The sequence below is a fragment of the Rhinolophus sinicus genome, linkage group LG07 (assembly GCF_036562045.2).
Source record: "Rhinolophus sinicus isolate RSC01 linkage group LG07, ASM3656204v1, whole genome shotgun sequence".
NCBI classification, from domain to species: Eukaryota; Metazoa; Chordata; class Mammalia; order Chiroptera; family Rhinolophidae; genus Rhinolophus; species Rhinolophus sinicus.
The window spans coordinates 20,754,426-20,772,413 of record NC_133757.1 but is presented as its reverse complement, the minus strand read 5'-3'; the positions used below and the strand labels follow the sequence as shown (position 1 = coordinate 20,772,413).

The 17,988-nt window shown below is 39.2% G+C and overlaps 1 protein-coding gene and 1 pseudogene across 1 annotated transcript in view; one reads left to right on the top strand and one right to left on the bottom strand.

Annotated features, from left to right (window-relative positions):
• Positions 1-17,988, top strand: part of CFAP58 (cilia and flagella associated protein 58) — an 89,039-nt gene that overhangs the window by 21,952 nt on the left and 49,099 nt on the right. The window contains exons 9-11 of the mRNA XM_019725132.2: positions 6-197; positions 13,690-13,851; positions 14,490-14,636. Of these exons, the coding sequence (XP_019580691.2) occupies positions 6-197; positions 13,690-13,851; positions 14,490-14,636 (501 nt within the window). The remainder of the gene's footprint in view (positions 1-5; positions 198-13,689; positions 13,852-14,489; positions 14,637-17,988) is intronic.
• Positions 2,547-3,024, bottom strand: LOC109443857 (riboflavin kinase; annotated as a pseudogene).

Genomic DNA, 17,988 nt, shown 5'->3' with positions numbered 1-17,988 from the left:
TTTAGAACATGCTCAAGGCGGTCAATGCGACCCAGAAGCAGCTAGACATGGTAAAGCTCCACGAACAAGCCAAGAGGAACCTGGAGGAAGAAATCCAGAACTACAAAGATGAGGCTCAGAAGCAGAGAAAAATCATCTTTCAGCTGGAAAAGGAGCGAGATCGGTACATCAATGAAGCCAGTGACCTAACCCAAAAGGTAAGCCTCCCCTTGTGGTGATGTGAGTGAGGGGAGCAGCTCGCCTTCTTTCTGGCTGTTACATTTCTGATCGTCACACTGTTGCAAAGACCATTTATTCAGATTTCAGCTTATGGTTCACGGGAAGAGTTAAGAGGAATGATGTTGACCGTGTCTAAGTTGTTCCAGAGCTGATCCTGGACCAAACTGTGAAATGGGCAAGGCTTGGGCTAGGTGACCCCAGTTTCCCCTCCTCGAGCCCCTCTTCCCACTTCCAGGTTCTCCATCTTCCCTGTTGCCCTACTGAGAAAAGCATCTAATTAAATGACCTCAAATTAAGAGGCAAGTAAGGACTGGCTTCATCTAAATGTGTCACACATTCAAAGACCTTTTTTGTTTTAAAACTACTGTGAACCTAACACTTCACCAGTGGTGGGAATTCACACATTGTGTAGCTGACTTCCAGGCTCTGTTTCTTCTAAACTGCTTGAGAGGGAGAAGGCTCAAGGCAGCATCTTTAAGAATGACTTCAGGGATTTGGATTTCACTTTAACCGGTTGTCTTAGCACCTTGCTTGCATGAAGCAGGAGTGGTTAAACTAGTCTTGTTTTTGGTGCATTCACAGATGGCAATGGGCAGTGGTTTCAGGATAGGGGTGGGGGCTGGGGAATGAAGGGAAGTTTTAGCTATGAGGTTAGAAGAGAGTTTGGGAGAAAAGACTCATTTAATGGGTTTTTTCTCCCTCTAGCAAAGTGTTGCCTGCTATGCAATGTAAGCCCTCTCTTCCATCTCCTCAATGAAATCTGCTATAAATTCGACAGTGTTTACCTATGCTCTTGCATGTTTATTTTGTTTTGCTTTTTTTGGAGTGGAATCTCAGGGAAGATGACAAGGAGACAGTCAGCATTTGAGTTATAAACATGAAGAAAGTGGGAAACAAGCTTTACTAAGAGGAAGTCAGCTTCTTCCCATTTAGACTACATAAATGCTGAACAGATATTTGCAGAATATAAGTTTGGAGAAGTACAAATGCATATGCTCTGTCCTGCCTTGGGCAGACGTGTCTTCCTGGTAAAAGATCCCCAAGTGAATCTCATACCCCTGATTGGGAGCCATTGGAATACAGCATGTTTCTCTTCTGACTTAATCATTTTAGAAGCTCCATTGATTGATTTACTGACTCTGAAAAGATTGGTTGTCAGTTCAGGCACTTGTGTTCTCAAGCTTGGGCTAGCCCATTAGCCTCTTTGTCATTGAGCTTAAGCTGTAACAACCAACCCCCAAGTCGCAGTGGTTTATAGCAACAAAGATCTATTTTTGCCCCTATTCATGGCCTTTGAGGGTCAGCTGCAGCCCTACTTCGTGTCCTCTTCACTGCAGGCTGACTCTGTTGGGATGTGCTGACCTCTTCAGAGGGAAAACTGTAACAGTGGACCTTCCTGACGCTCTCAGAGCTTCTGCAGGCAAGGGAAGGGCACAGGGTCTGTTCACTGATATTCCAGTGGCCAAAGCAAGTCAGGTGGCTAAGCCTGACATCTCTGGGCAGGAATATGGTCCTCCTAAGGAAGGGGCCTATATGGTGAGATAGGAAATACATCGGAACATGCAATCTATTGTAGCCTCCCACTTCTCTTTCCTGATAATCAGTCTCTCCATTCCTGGCTGCCATAACACCAACTGTTTTTATTTTTATTTTTTGAAAAACACTAATTTTAATGTTTTAAAACACAGACAAGACATGATAGGTAGAGGGAATCTAGACCAATTGGAACTGAGACAGCTGTAACAAAAATGAACACAATACAATGATTTGATCTCATAAAAACACTGAATAATGAGATTAAAATTTCACAGGTCTTCATGTTTGTAATAATATATTAATGCACAAAATATCAAAAACACAGAGTATGAATTTCCCCCCTTAGGTTTATAATAAACTATCAAACCTCTATTTAGTACATTGACTTTTATGAGCCCTCTCTGTTGAACACGACACGCTATATAAGTATATGCTACTATTTTACCCTGGGAATTATAGTTTTCATCTCCAACTAGTGACTTGACTTTTTACCCATAGCTATATACATTTCATTTCCATTATAAGACACTTAAGGCTTTTCTAGTGGTAAATTTTAATCAACATATTACATAAAAAGAATCTTGATTTTAAAATGAATCTTTTTAGTACTGTAACATGATGGGTTTAATCGAACAGTTGAAGCATAATATGGTAACTACATTGCACTGTTCAAACTAGTTCACAGCTGTAGGAAAATGTTTGATTTTTAAAATATAACCAAGTTGAGACTGCCTAGTTATGAGCAGTAAAATACTAGAAAACAGTGAGTGAATAAATAAGATGATTCTTCATCACTGGCCATTCATTATTTTGGTCTTAGGAACCTGAAAGAAGTTGTCTTCTTTGAATTTTTAACGTTCTGGTAAATCTAGTCGTTTCTTAGCTTTCTCAATATCACCTTGAATTGCTGACATAAGTGACTCGTAAGAATCAAAGTTCTTTTCTGGTCGGAAGTAGCCAACGATGGCCCCATTGAGGATTTCCCCATAGAAGTCCTCTTTGAAGGGATGCATGACATGCGTTTCCATGGACTTCTTTGCATTCTTGTAATATTCCATTCTTGTATTCCATCCTTTGCTCACCACCATCTCATGGACGTCTCTGCTTCCAGTACTGGCCTGACCATAATAAATGCCCGTGGACATATCAGCTGGAAGACTATCTACTACTTGTTCAGGAAAGTTAGTTGTGGGGATGCCCAGCTGCTTGGAGCCATGGCCAAAGTCCTGCACCACTTGGCTGGTGGCGGAAGTAAGGCAGGTGCCACATGATGCCATCCATAGGTCATGCGGAGCTGCCTTCGAGAGGCAGTGTGCCAACCTGTGCACCACTTCCCCACCCCCCGCCAGCCAGGGGACACAGGCAGTAGCTTGGCTTGTGGGCGGGTAGAGGCACAATGGGCCAGGAGGCACTGGAAATGAGGGGTGGCAAGCCCCTTGCACTGCTAACCCAACAGAAGCTGCCAGGCGACTCAGAGGCTGCCAGAGCTAACTGCTAAAACCCCAAAGTGCTCTTACAAACTTCTGTCACCTCTCAGCAACCCGGGGCAGTGCTTCCTAACATTTTTTGCATCACAGCACATGTAAAACATAACATGTCTATGTCATGGGGGAATAAGGGGAATGAGACTGTTGAGGGCGGGAGGAGACTAACCCAGGGATGCTAGCTGCCCCCGTCCTACCTGGCCATTCAGTGAGGAGAGCGAAGCAGTATTTTTGTACATTCCTGTAACCCATGTAAGACTCAGCTGTTGGTGTGGTCTGACTATGGGGCAGAGTCCAAGTTTTTTGTTCTCCCTGGAGAGTCCTTCCTCCCCTTTCTGCATGGAAAACTCCTATTCTCCCGTCAACACCCAGCTCAAATACTCGTCTCTGGGATCAAGTCTGCTCTGACTCCCTAGGAAGATCTAGTCACTTCCTTCTCTTTGGATTTATAGATGTCTTGGGAATAGCACTTATCATCCTCTAGTGTAATTACTTATTTGCACATTTGTTTTCCCTACTTTACAGTCAGCTCTTGAGAGCAAGGAGTTTATCTCATTCATTTCTTCATTTACAACATGCTGGCATATAGTAGGCACCCAAAAAGTGTTTATTAAACAAATGGATAGATGATAAGTGTTAAAAAGAATGCTGCCACTGATTTTATTATAGGAGTGTATATTTTTCTCTGGTTCCTTGTAAAAGAGAGATACTGGTACCAAGTTTTGCGGGTAACTTTTCCACAGTTTCTGATTTTAACTGCATGAGGTTATATAATGTCTCACTTAAATAAGTTAAGTACAAGTTCTTAAATATTATTTATCAACTATAATTTTTCTATCTCTTACTTAACCCCTGACAGCATATGTTAGTTGCTACAGCAACTTGTGCCATCTCTGGACTTCTTATTAAGACATATATCTCTTGCATCCTCCCCATATTTATTTATTTCTCCTCTCTCTCTCCCTCTTTCTCTCTCTGACACACACCCTTCATTCCCACAAACAGTTCCCTTTCATGCATTCTATTTATAGGGAGTTGAGGAATAGTATCAGGGGCTGGGGAAGATGTTATGAAACTGACATTTTCATCAACATCTAAAGTGAATATACATTGTTCCAAATTTATCCTCTTGACCCAGCAATTTCTTTTGTAAAAACTGAATGGACGAAAAAATAAGAAATGCAAAGATTTTAATAAAAGAATATTCTTCAAAATAAATTGTGCTACATTTATTTGATAAACAGTTTGTACAATTAAAATCATATTTTTGAAAAAATTTTTTAGCAATGGGGAACATGTTTGCAATATGAATTTGATAAAAGCAGACTGCAAAATTATTTATGTGGTTTGACCCCAATATTATCGGCATGCATAGGAAAAGGATTGGAGGTGTACATCAGGGGTGGTTGTGAGTATTTAAGTGAGGTAGTATTTGTAAAGTATTTAGAACAATCTTTGGCACATAATAAGTACTATGTAAGCCTTTCATAAATAAAGAAGCAAGGAAGCAAGTAAGTAAATTTGTTGATAAATAGTCCAGAGTTTTTTCTTCAAAGTAGTATTTGAATGTAGCTATTCTCAGCTTCTTGTTATATGTCAATAAAGTGCAGACATAGGTGAAAAGTTTTACCCGCATCAAATACTAAGGCTGACATAAAGCCTAACGCTGAAGTAAAAAAAAAAAAGAGAATGGATGAGGATTTTAAAACCACCAGAGGTGAACTGAAAAAATACCTGGACCTCAACTCACGGTCCCTTGAATTTGCTTCATAAAAGAGACTACCTGAGCAGATCTAGAAAGATGATTTAGAACTCTCCCACCATCTCTTCCCTGACTCAGTGTCTGTACTGACCAGGTCATTCCACCTGCCAGTCAGCTGTTTGTGTCCAGGTAGTTGGGCAATTACAGCAAACCCAGAGAATGAGTGGGAAGGCAGGCAGCTGAGGAACTGGTGGTGGCCCAGTATATTCTGAGGATGGTGGCTTAGGGAGGTGTCAGGGCAGAGAGAATCACCCGTAAAAATGGGCCATAGTAGGAGTTACAGTTTTTCCATAGGCTTCCTCAGCTCAGAGTGACAGAGAATAGGCTTTGGGCCTGGGCCTCCTACAAATCCCTGATGCAAGAATACTAGAGATTAGAGTTGGACGGGGCTCTGTTTCCAGCTGGAGATTTGAAAGTGGATTCTAGCACATTCTGGGACACTAAGGATGGGAGTGACCTTAGCAGTGCTGCTCCTAGGTTGCAATAAATCCCACCTTGCTCAAGGATGAATAAGGGAAAATGCAGCTTAATGGGGCCAATGGAAAAAATATGCCTTTGAACCAGAGGATAAGAGTGGCCTCTGGAAGTCCCAGAGTAAAAGCCTGGCTCGGAAAATAGCAAGATGTTTAGGTGGAACCCTCTGAAATAGCCAATTTTGTAAGTGAAAAACAGTTGACTCTCAGGGATTTCCTAAGGTTCAACCGAATAGAAGAAAACGCAGAGAAAAGGTTTGGCTTCCTTCCAAGAGTAGAAATGTACAAAAATTAGTGCTAGGGAGTGCGGTGAGCCAGAAATGGGGAGGAGATGAAAAGGCTTGAAAGAGGAGAGCAGACAGTCCCAACATCAAGACAGTAGGCTGGGCTTTTCTGGAAGGAATGACCCAGGAATTGCTAAGAACAGGGATGCCTACTATTTGATTTTAAGTTCTTCATTGTTCTCTGTACCTCAAACCTTCAGTAACAATTGGCTATTTCAACCCTATGACTGGATTGCACTTTGAAGGGAAGCAGGAATTGGATGGTGAGGGAAGTGAGGTAACGCATCGTAGAAAAGGGTGCAGTACGTGCCAGAGACAAGATACCAGCTGAGAATCCAGAACCTTATGGAAACAGGAAATCGAAGCCTCAGTTCATTAGGAGAAATATAATTCTTTTAAGAATTCTTGGAGATAGTAGGTGGGATGTTGGGTTTCCTAGCATACAGAATGGGGCTTCTAGACTTTTTGTTGTGGTTGTTAAGGACGGGGTGACCCCAGAGGACACAGGACTGTCATCTGGGTTATAAGGCCAAGATGACATTACCTCTAGGGTAAAGCAAAGTTGAAATAAAAAGAAAGAGATGGATAAAATAAGGAGCAATTGTAAAGAGATGAAAAAACACACAAAACCCAAACAAAACAAAACAAACAATGGCAGATTTTAAAGTCCTCATTAAAGTTAGTAAATAATAGAATTGATGTGTGGTACAAAATGTAAGCAGTGAAATGGAGTGCAAACTTGAGTAGTTCTCCTAGAATGCAGAGGAAAAAAAAATTAAAGATAAAAATTATCGAAGAGAAGAGAAAAGTAAAGGACAGGCACTAGGAACTAGCCTACAGACAGTTGCTCTCTGATGGTAGAACTGAGATCCAAAGCAGAGATATGATGGCAAAATATTTTCTGGAGATGAAAAAAGAACTGTGCCTGCAGCTCGACCATGTCCCAGGCAAAATCAGAGACAGGAGAATCTCATAGAGACTTGCCCTAGAAGAAAGTGTGTGTGTGTGTGTGTGTGTGTGTGTGTGTGTGTTGTTTTACCTACAGTGATGAGAAAAAGCAGTCTCTGAGAATTGGGCAAGGAAAAAAGAAGCCTAGTTGCCTTTTTATTTTAATAGGAAAAAGAGTGGTTATCCTAGGGTGGTAGGGATATAGATCATTTCAATTTCCCCCTTTTGTGCTTTTTGTATTTTTCAAATTTTCTAAAATGAATATGTATTACTTTAATATCTTGACCTTTTCCCCCCCAAAAAAAGGAAAAAAAAACAACAAAGGAAAAAGTATTAATAAAACCTTGCCCTTCCTTTAAGGACCAAATACACTTCTAGTTTCCCAAGGACCTTTATTAAAGGTGATCTCTGACTCCTCTGTACTTGGTTCCCCGGTCTGGCAGTTGAAGAAATCCTGTGCCAACTTACCTTTATTTGTGTGTCTGCCTCACTCGACTTACAAGCTTCTTGAGGGCAAGTCTTATTCAATTTTGAGTTCTTCATGTTACTTATTTACTAAATAGGTATGCACTCAAATATTTTTTTGAAAGAATGGATGGAAAGCATAGTAGAGTCTGAATTAACGATTCAAAGACTACTTTTAGTAGAGCAAATTCTCCTTCAATAATATATTTATCAGGATGGGTCTATTCACCCTTTAAATTCTTTTGCAACATGTTGCGTGATGGACAATATTATTTGAATCATTCTTGGCAATTTTAGCTGTGAGTGACTTCTGGCATGGTCTCTTCCTTGTGGCTGCAAAAACAGTATAAACATTTGCCTTCTAGTTCTTTCTGTACAGAAAAAGAAAGGTGGAATCTAAGATGCTGAAAGCCCTACATTACATTTTATTAATTTAACTTGGCATTTGCAAATAAGAAAGAAGATCCCCTTTTGTGCCAGAATTGAATGGCTCAGAATCGCATACCTTTTCTTACGTGTTTGTCTCAGTCAACACTTGCTCTAATATTGCTGCATAATAAACAACCACCAAATCCCATTAGCATACAAAGATAAGCACTTATTTTTCACTCACACACCTGCAGTTGCCTGGGGGCGGGGGTGTCAGCTGATCTAGGCTGGGCTTGTCTGAGCTCGGTACAGGGCTGTGGGATGGGCCTAGTTTTGCTCTACATGTTTATCATCCTCCAGGATGCATGGTATTCTCATGGAGAAAGGAAGGAATTCTATAGATAAACCCAACCGCATAAGCACCTTTCATGGTTCTCCACTTGCCTAAAGTTCTCTGATATCCCATTGGCTATGGCAAGTCACATGTCTAGGCCCAACCTCAACAGCAAGGGGAAATAGACTCCTTCCACGCAGGTGGTGGGGACCGGGAGAGGGAGTGAGCATTTGGAGGACCGTAAAGTAATCTACTACCATGTTTCAGCACTTCCTGTCCGTCCTTATGGTTTTTCCTCTGCTGCACTCTGTATTTTACTGTTCAGCTAAATTGACAGGCAACCAGGAGTGGCATTGTAAGTTGTAGTCTACCGTATTTACTTTTTTCTGAGCTTTTACAAATTCTAGGTAAAACCATTCCTAGCTGATTTTTAAACCTGAGGAGCATTTTGCATGCCGTACACTTGGTTCACTTTAGGACCCTGTTTTTTTTTATTCTAAATATTAAAATTCTGGCCGTTACCTCCTAGACATTTTATATACCGAAAAGCAGTCTTTCACAATGAATCCCTACTTAGAAGTTTCTTAGCTCTCCACTTATTTGCCTATAACAGTGTCAAGCAAAGCTCTTCTAGACAGACGTCACAAGAAATGAATAACAACATGCTTTCAACGGCTTAGAAGTAGGTGAGAAAAGCAAAAGATCAAAGAAATACTGTTCACTGAATAGGTACTTCATAACGAAATGAAGCTCCTGTTTTTTTGATGCTTACTTGAAGTTTTAATACAGAGCATCTTTAATAGGCTAGGATCCCTGGAGAGGAGCTTCAAGGGGGTATATACAAATTATAAGCTTGTTGTGTTATAATAAAAGAAGTGTACTATGGATCACTATTTTCCTGCAGAACAGAATATCATCCATGGAAAAATCAAATTGATTTGTTAAGTAATAATCTATTACCTTTTATTAAATGATTAAATTATGATGTGCTAGTTAGCTACATGATGGCACAAATATATATATTTTCTCCCTTAAATTTTCATAATGTTCCTTTGAGGTGGATATTATTATATAACTCATTATATAATGTAAGATGCTATTAAGAAACAGAAACATACAAATGCCTCTATAAATTTAAGATAGAGGATAAAATAAGAAGGCAAGAAAAATAAGAAGACTTAAAATTTCACATGCTTGGGCACATAGTTTCTTTTTTTTAGAGAGTGAGGTTTTCAGTTTCATTAAGAAGGTAAAGGCATTGTCAGCATTCAAACCGTCAAGTCAGAAAAACTTATTTGAGAAGATTATTGTAGTGATATTTCATCAAATGCTAGTTAAAGGGTTCCAAATTCAGTGACCTACTTTCTTATCCTTCCTTAGTCTATGTGATGTTTTGACTATGCTGCAGATTTCCAGCATGTGTTATTGATTTTTATCTCCGCCTCATTTCCATTGGCAGGTTGTTTTAACAGAAAAAGAAAAGGTAGGAGTAGGTTATAAACGGGGACTGTTCCCTGAGAATGTGCCGTAAGCATTTTCTGGGCTCCTCTGAAGCGGGCCTACAAATGCTAGGAGCTCCAACTCTCTGGCTGGGAGAAAACTTTCTACAATGTGATTTATTTCAGGAGTTGCTTTGAGGTATCTAAAGTGTAATCAATTAATTAAGCTCCAGGCCCACAGCTGGCATCCCACATTCTCTGATATATTATTTTTAACAGGGGACATTTTGCTGAGGAAAGGTTTTGCTCCTACTTAATATCCCACACATTTAAAGAATTTTCAGGACTGGAACTTCTGTGTGACATTGGTTTGAATGATTTCCATCTAAACAAATTGAATTCCAACACACAGAACTAAATGGCTTTGTAATTTGTCTTTCCCCTTAGTTTCAGTACTTTTTTTCCCTTTCATTATCTTTTAACTGAAACACCTTTGGTCTTCTTAGTATCATGATGAGTTTTTATTACTCCTAGCTTCAAGAATCCAGAAGCAAACTTGTGCATTTGTGCACTGTTGTGTGCAGAAAGATGGACCCTGCTAGCTGGAAGCCCGAAAAAGAAACACCCTTCGCAGCATCCTTTCTCTGGAGCATTATTCTGTCCATGCAGAGGATTATTCTTGTTCTAACATTTCTCAGAGTGATTGAAGAAGCAATTGTTTTTCTTTTCTCTGATGTGCTGCTTGATATTCTGAATGCTGATCATACTGTTCAAAGTATCTTCAATCTATTCATTTCACTGAACCCCAGAGAGGGTGATCATGTTCATAGAAAGGTTAAATTTTCGGCCAAGATAGTACCTTTCTTTTTAAAACATCAAACAAATACCAGAGCCAGTCATGGGTACCTTATTTAGGTTTCACATTTATTCCTAACTTATATACATTTTAGTTACTAATGTGGTATTTTGAAAGGCCACCTGATACTCATTTTTAAGGAATCTAAAGATATGGATCAAAGAAATGACGAAGAAGGAATGGGATTTCTTTTCATTTCAGAACTATCCACATGGTTCTTCCCCAGACCTTCTCGTCTCAGATTTTCTAATTTTGTTCCTTCCATGCCTCCAATCGAGCTTCCAAGCCATTCACCAGAGTCTGTATATATTCTTACCTTGGGCCATTTTCTTTCCACACGAAGTGGATGATAAGAAATAGCAATAAAAGAGTAAAAATATGTAAAAATACATTGTACAAATCTAGTCGCATAAATTTTAAAAGTTGGTTGAAATAGATAATTCTCTCAAAAACATGTATATACATCAAGGTCTGACTCAAGGAGAAGCAGAAAATATAGAAAGATCATTAACTATGGAAGTCACCGAAAGAGTTGAGAGAAAATTAGCTTCAACGCTGTCACCGAGGGCCCAAGGATTTTAAAACTGAGTTTCTTTAAACTTGTAAGATAATTCTGAGGCTATATAATATTTTTGTGAATTTAGAAAAAGTGATACTCATGCACTTTGTATTCTTTGGGGTAATATTGATTGACATTGCTAAATTAATATAACCCATGCCTTCTGCAGGTATAATGACTAAAGATTCCAAACCTAGGAGAGAGCTTGGGCTTCAAGGTTGGGAAGGCTGAAGAATAAGAAGGAAGGGTAGTTTTCACAAATTATGTAAATCTTGAATATTAACTGCTTAGATAAGATAGGTAGGACCTTCCTCATCCATTAACCTTCCAGCGTTTGATTCTCTCGTAACACCTTGTGCATATCTCAGTTTACTGTTTGTATCCATTCCTTGATTATCCATTTCATGATGGAGTCACTCACTAGAGGTGAACTTGAGAGTAGGGAATAAGTCTTATTCTACTTTATATCACCAGTACTTTTACAGGGCATGCCATTGATAGGTCCTCAATACGTGTTCATCGAGTGAATGAATAAATGGGTGAGTGAATGAATAAGTGAACACAAAGGTACTCCATTCATTTTTTGAAACGAGCAGAAACCTTAATTTTAAAATAGAACCCAAAAGAAAGCTATAGACTTAGGTCACTTATGAATATGTATGTAGACTCCTAAATGAAATTCTAGCAAATCAAATTCAACAGTACATTAAAAGAATCACTCAGTATGACCAAAGAGAATTTATTCTGAAAGCACAAGCAGAGTTTTCTATTAAGAAAACTATTGCTGGCGGTATGGGAATGTAAAGTGTTACAGCCATTTTTGGAAAGCCATCTAGCAATATTATTAAAGTTAAAAAAAATATGTATCTTTTGAGCCAGATATTCCAGTCCTGGGAATCCATCCCAACAGAAGTAAAAGCACAAATGAAAGAAGTAAAAGGACATATGTACACAAATGTTTACTGCATAATGGTTCAGAGTGGCAAAAAAGTGGAAACCAAGTTAATCCCATCAGAGAGGAAGAGCTGAGTAGATGATGGTGCACCCACACTGAGCTATTCCACATGATTTCCGCAAAGTATTATTGAGTGATAAAAAGCAGAGTCCATAAAAGTATATATAAGAAGCTCCCATTTTGCTAAAAAATAAAAACAAAGCCCCAGAAGAAAAACAAGCAAATTCCTGTATCTGTATATTTACTAGTTGAATAGCTGTGAGTGATATTACTTTCTTTGACTTCAGTTTCCTTCTTTGTAAAATTGGGGTGATGATAATGCATAACTTATAGGATTTTTATGAAGATTAAATGAATTAATACATGTAAAATGCCTGCTACATAGAAAGTAACAGAAATATTAGCTATTATGATGATGACGATGTTACTAGACCTGAATAGAATATGCAGAATTCAAAGAAAATTATGGAAGAACACATCCTAGATTATTCACCTGGTTACTTTATGTGTTGATGAAGGGATGATGTGGGTTGAAGGGAGAAGGAAGGTCCAAGTAAAGAAGGAAAAGAAAATCAATGTATGTTTCACATTTATGCACTTATTTTAAATTATGGCACATGGAACTACGTATAAAGAAATAAAATTAAAATACTTATGAAAGGAATACAAGTATATCAAATCAATAGAGCCAATAAGAAAATATAGTACAAAATAATATATGCTGAAAAGGCATTTACTAAAATTTAATCCCATCTCTCCTTAATGATAAGTCTAAGAATACTTTGAAAGATGTTTATTTGTAGATATAAAGGATAAATATACTAAACACCAGCCATCATTAACCCTGAAGGGAAAATATTACAACAGGGTTTCTCTGAGTGTATTTTCTGGAATACTAATTCCAAAGTGGAATAAAAAAGGATTCTGTAGTTCCCATGATTTAGGAACATGTTACTCATAGAGGCCCATACCTGAACCACAATGGATGTTGTCATTTCAAAGGTCTAAATACTTTTTGAACAAAGTACTTTTTTACGTAGAACCCTACGACCTCTTCTTCAGAGGAACCTTCCCTGGCTGTGTTACGTAACATACATCCCCTTTCTTCCATTCTCTGTCACACTGCTGTTTATTGCCTTCAACTGTCACCATTAATTAAGAGAACTTCACTAAAATGCAGTGAAGTCTTAAGAACTTTCTTCTTATATATTCTAGTTCTATGTGTTGTTTAGACCATGGTTCCATTGACTGAATCAATCTTCCTCGCTAATGCTTTTCTTCTTAAGGAATTTTTGAAGAAGTTTGTCCATAAAAAATCAATTTCTGTGGACATTGCATTTGAGAGTCATGATTATGTAATTTCTACTGTAGGGATTGCTTGTGGGAGGTATTGGCTCACTGTGGAATTTCATGCCTCGGTTTTCCATACTTGCAAAAAGAGGCTGTTATTGCATTTCGTCTTTCCTGGAAGTGTTTTGTGCACAACAGAATGCATTTTTGTGAAGTCCTTTGAGTTTCCCTGATGGAGTGTGTTTGACATTAGTGAGACAGCATTGTGACTGCTATTAACATTCAAAGGCCACTTTCCTTTCTTGTTAACTTTATAAAGCCCCAAGTGTGGCCAAACAGCTACGTTATCTCTTATCTTTCTTAGTGCTCTGTGATAAGATCTGTTTGAGCCTGTGCCTTCTTTGTACTTTCTTCTTTTGGTGGGTGGGGGTGGTCAGGAGATGTTTTCAGAATTTCATTATTTTTTTCCCCTTCTTGTGATGACAAAATAACTGTGCTAAAACTTCATGCTTGAGCAAAATTCTGGAGTAGATAAAATGTATGTTTGCCCCTAATCAGCTGGGCTGAATTTCTGTTATACCTCAGTGGTTATAGGTATAGTCAGAGTTTCTGGTCGCCGGTGTTTCTACTAGCTACCCTTAGATAAACACCTGCGTGTTTTGAACCGATAATCGCAGATGGGCTGTTTAATCATCTTCACATACTTTCTCCTCCAGGTCTTCATGAACATGGAAGACATAAAAGTCCGTGAAATGCAGATTTTTGACTACAGGAAAAAAATCGCTGAATCAGAGACTAAATTAAAACAGCAACAGAACCTGTATGAAGCTGTGAGGTCAGACAGGAATTTGTATAGCAAGAATCTGGTGGAGGCTCAGGTAAAGAACATATTTATATAAAGCAGTTTCTGTTATCCTAATGGCAGAATTTAAAATAGATCAAGAAAAAGTCTTGTGGAACTCATCTGAAAGAGAAGATGAGTTTATGCAGAGCTCTCAGATTGTTTGAAATGGAAATGACACAACTTGATAGGAGGTGAAGATCATGGTCCTGCTTTTAATTATTATGTAGAATTGCCACTCTCCTGTTTTTAATTTTTAAAACTGCTAATAGCTGCTGTGACTCAGAGGGGAGCAGCATACTCTTGTCATTTAATCGCAGAGCTTTGCTTTGTAGACTTTTAGTTATAATGTTTGTTGTGGTTCCAAGTTCTCTCTGGTAAAATGAGGAATAGCAAGTGTGTGTGTGTGTGTGTGTGTTTGTGTGTGTGTGTGTGTGTGTGATATTCACTATGCATACTTTGCATATGTCTCATGAGAATATTTTGAGAGTTAATGCTATAAAGTACTTTGAGGTTGGTGGGCCACAATATACAGAGACATAGTCCAGTTGTAATTGGCCAAAAGACCATTGTTTTGAGAGTCTTTCTTAAAAGATCTACTACGTATTGATCTTCCATAGGGATGGTGACGTCTATTTAATTCCCTTTCAAACATTTCTCCTTGCATTTGGCTAGGATGAAATAACAGAAATGAAGAGAAAATTAAAGATTATGACCCATCAAGTAGATCAGCTGAAAGAAGAAATCTCTGCCAAAGAGTCAGCACTTGTGAAGCTACACCTGGAACAGCAGCGGATGGAGAAGGAGAAGGAAACACTGAAGGTACAGGTCCTTGTTAGGAAAGCGATGGGCCAAATATCCATCCATGTGACCCGCTTGAGGCAGGCTTCACACTCACGGAAGGCAACGCGGGGCAGGGAGGAGAACCCAGGCGCCAGGAGCATGGGCTCTACCAGCTGCAGCCTGGGATTTCTCCCGGGGAGCACTCCCAGGTAAACAGGAGAGGAGGCCAGTGGACATGCACTAGTTCACCTAAGCTGGCCACCAGCACATCAGCGGGAGAGAACCTTGCAGGTCAGCAGTGCCCAGGAACCTGGACTTCCAGGCTTTCTACAATCCCTTTCCATTCACAACCCTAGTCCAGCCCTTGTGTCCCCATCCCACCCTCCCACCCTCCCCAGGCTCCGCCTTTGCAAGCCAATGATGGCAAGACCTGTTGCGCCTCTGCTCCTAATTGTTTGCTTCGCATGCACATGACTTTTCTGCCTGCAATATCATTAGCTACTGGGCGTCAAGCTTTGTCTTCACTTGATTTGCCCTCTGCCATGTTCATAGTTCCCCTTATCTCTGTGGTTTAAGAACTTAGCCCCTCTTCCCGGGAATCACCTCTGACTTCTTATACGTGCTAAGCCTTACCACTTTAAATCTACTAATTTCGAACATTCTATGTCTACTAACATAGAGACTATTTCCAAGAATATATACCAAGTAATTGCACTATTTCCAATCCTCAAACCAAATCTATTTAATCATACACATTTACTAAAACTAATCTATTTTCCTTTTCCTGTCCGATCCAGTAGATTTCCCTTTTAATCCATTTGACCAAAGAATTAAAAAAAGGAACTTTTAAGAGGATGATGCCACTTTTATTGTGAAAATGTATATGTAGAATACTCATGAATGCCTATGAGCCACTTGTAGGAACTACCTACAGTAAATAAGAGACTGCATACCTTGGTTTCTGCACATATTAGCTTTCAAAGATAGGAACTATCTTGAAAATGTGTATCTAATGTTGGACAGATTTAATGCTATATAGCCTTGATTCCAAAATGCTATAGAATGAAATATGCACTCTCAATAATGGGTTTTGTCAACTAACGATAGGTCTTCATAGAAATACAGCTACTACTTTAAATTAACTGAAAGCACATTTGGTTTGAGGAAGATTAAAATGTAGCAAAGGTGCCTTTACAAAAGAAAATATGGTAATTGATATATTTACCTGTCTGAGACTCACATCTCCCAATTCCAGCTTATGATAGAAAAAGAACAGAAAAATCTGCATTAAAATTTATTTACATCTCCTTCACACTACTGAATTGTACACTTAAAAGTGGTTAAGATGGTAAATTTTATGTTATGTGTGCATATAAAGAAACATGAATACATTTTCTAAAATTTGAAAATGTCTTGTGTCTTTGCCCTTATTCTCTTTATTTGAAAGCATCGTTTTATAGAAGGGAGCTTGTTCCACCCTGGGGCTTGTAGTGGAATGGGTTTATTTATCATTGAATGATTTAGAAGAATCTTACTATAAACATTGCTTTACCCATGGGCCTCATGGACCCATGTTAACAAGGCTTCAGTGTAACTCTCTTTCCTTTTAGAGGATGACATTGATCCCCATTTCTTACTTTCCCAAGTAGTGCTCTATTCAAATATTATTACCCTATAATGGGGTCCAAGGTGAAACTAACTGCCTTCTACAAATACTGCTTTAGAACAAGCAATGTCCTATGCAAAAGAGACATTATTCCTAATTCCTTAGAGTTTGAGTTTGGTTAACATTTGTTTCACGTATGCCCTCCATCATCAAGCATCTACACATATAGTTCCAAAGAAGCATCATAATAAAATAAAATATAGAGTGACAGGGCCCTGTTTGTTGGTCCTGGGCCAGCAGATTTGGCAGCTGTTACACATGAAAGATGACTTTCCTGCTCTGGAAAGTCCATTCTAAATGGGGAGTCGTAGGTCTGGATCACTTTGGATCATCGATTATAGGAAGATGATCGGTTTGGACTTACTGTTAAGCTAGGATACCTTTCCCCCCAGCATTTCCCATTAGGGCAAGAATGGGGAACAGAAAAAGGATGCCAGCTTGATTTATTACTTGAGGTTATCCAAGGTTGACTTGCAATGGTGCTTCGAGTGGCTAATTTTGGCCTATCATTAAGCCCATTTGACATGCTTTAGAAAAATATGTAGCTCAACTGTTGAGTTTCAGCCTCTTGCCTTTTGTAGCCTCAAAGCTGAATCCTGTTCCCCATAAGTCTCTGGATTTCATACATTTGAAGTTTGCAAACAAAAACCCTGGACAAAAGGGAAGATTTTTCTAGTAACTTTGCTCCAAGAGACATGTAGCTTATTATTGTGAGTTCCACAAAACTATGTGGGCACATAACCCTCTGCGAAGGGCAAGCCCTTGTCTGTGTGGTAGACCAGGAGATGCCTTTTGCCAGGACAACCCAATTTACTATTTCTCCAAGCCAGCAGACAAACAATTGTCCGTACTAGGTCATCCCCATTCTCATTTAGCCCCCTCAAAAGAGAAAATCTTGCTCCTTTCATGTTTCTTTTCCTTTTTCAGTTGCTACCAGGCTGTACTGACTACTCAGGATTCTAGCCATTGTCAGCACATTATGGTTCCAGCAGAATGTCAGTAGGTCTCTGTAGACGTTACTGCATCTGTGTCCATCTGCCCATCTGTCCCAGTCTTGTTTCATCAGCACTGAAGGGGCCACCTCGTTGGATTGGCTGCCTTTCAGTCCTAACAAGCCCCTGATTCTGTCTCATCACCTTCCAATCATCCCACATTGATCTGACAGTACTCTGATTCTTGGTGAATAATTCAGCAGCAAACTCTCTATGTCCAGAGCTCAGCATCACATTAGCAACTGGCTTCAGGGCACCAAAACCTTTTACTTAGTGGACTCTCTAGAATGACATAGATGGGAACTGTCAGAGAGCGAGAGAGAGAGAGAGAGAGAGAGAGAGAGAGAGAGAGAGAGAGAGAGAGAGAATGCCTAATTATTCTCGTGGCTAGAAGGCTTCACGTAGTCCTATTTGTTTCGTTAGATGTAAACAAATGGTTTCTTGAAATCCAGTGAATGTGGTGATCATTTATGAATGGGTGAAACTCCCATGATTGTGGTTCTTGAGATGTGATTTACTCATATGCCCACAGCCAAATTAGATGATATATATTTCATAAACACCTACCACAAAACTGTGTAATTGTGGAAGCATTGACTAAAACGTGTGCCCGGCTATCATATTACAACTTCATACCACCAGTAACCCTCTGAGAAATGCTGATACGTTGGGTCCCACCTGGAACATTGTTTGATGGGCATTTAGGTCCATAGCAGTTGTTACCATCTTTCCT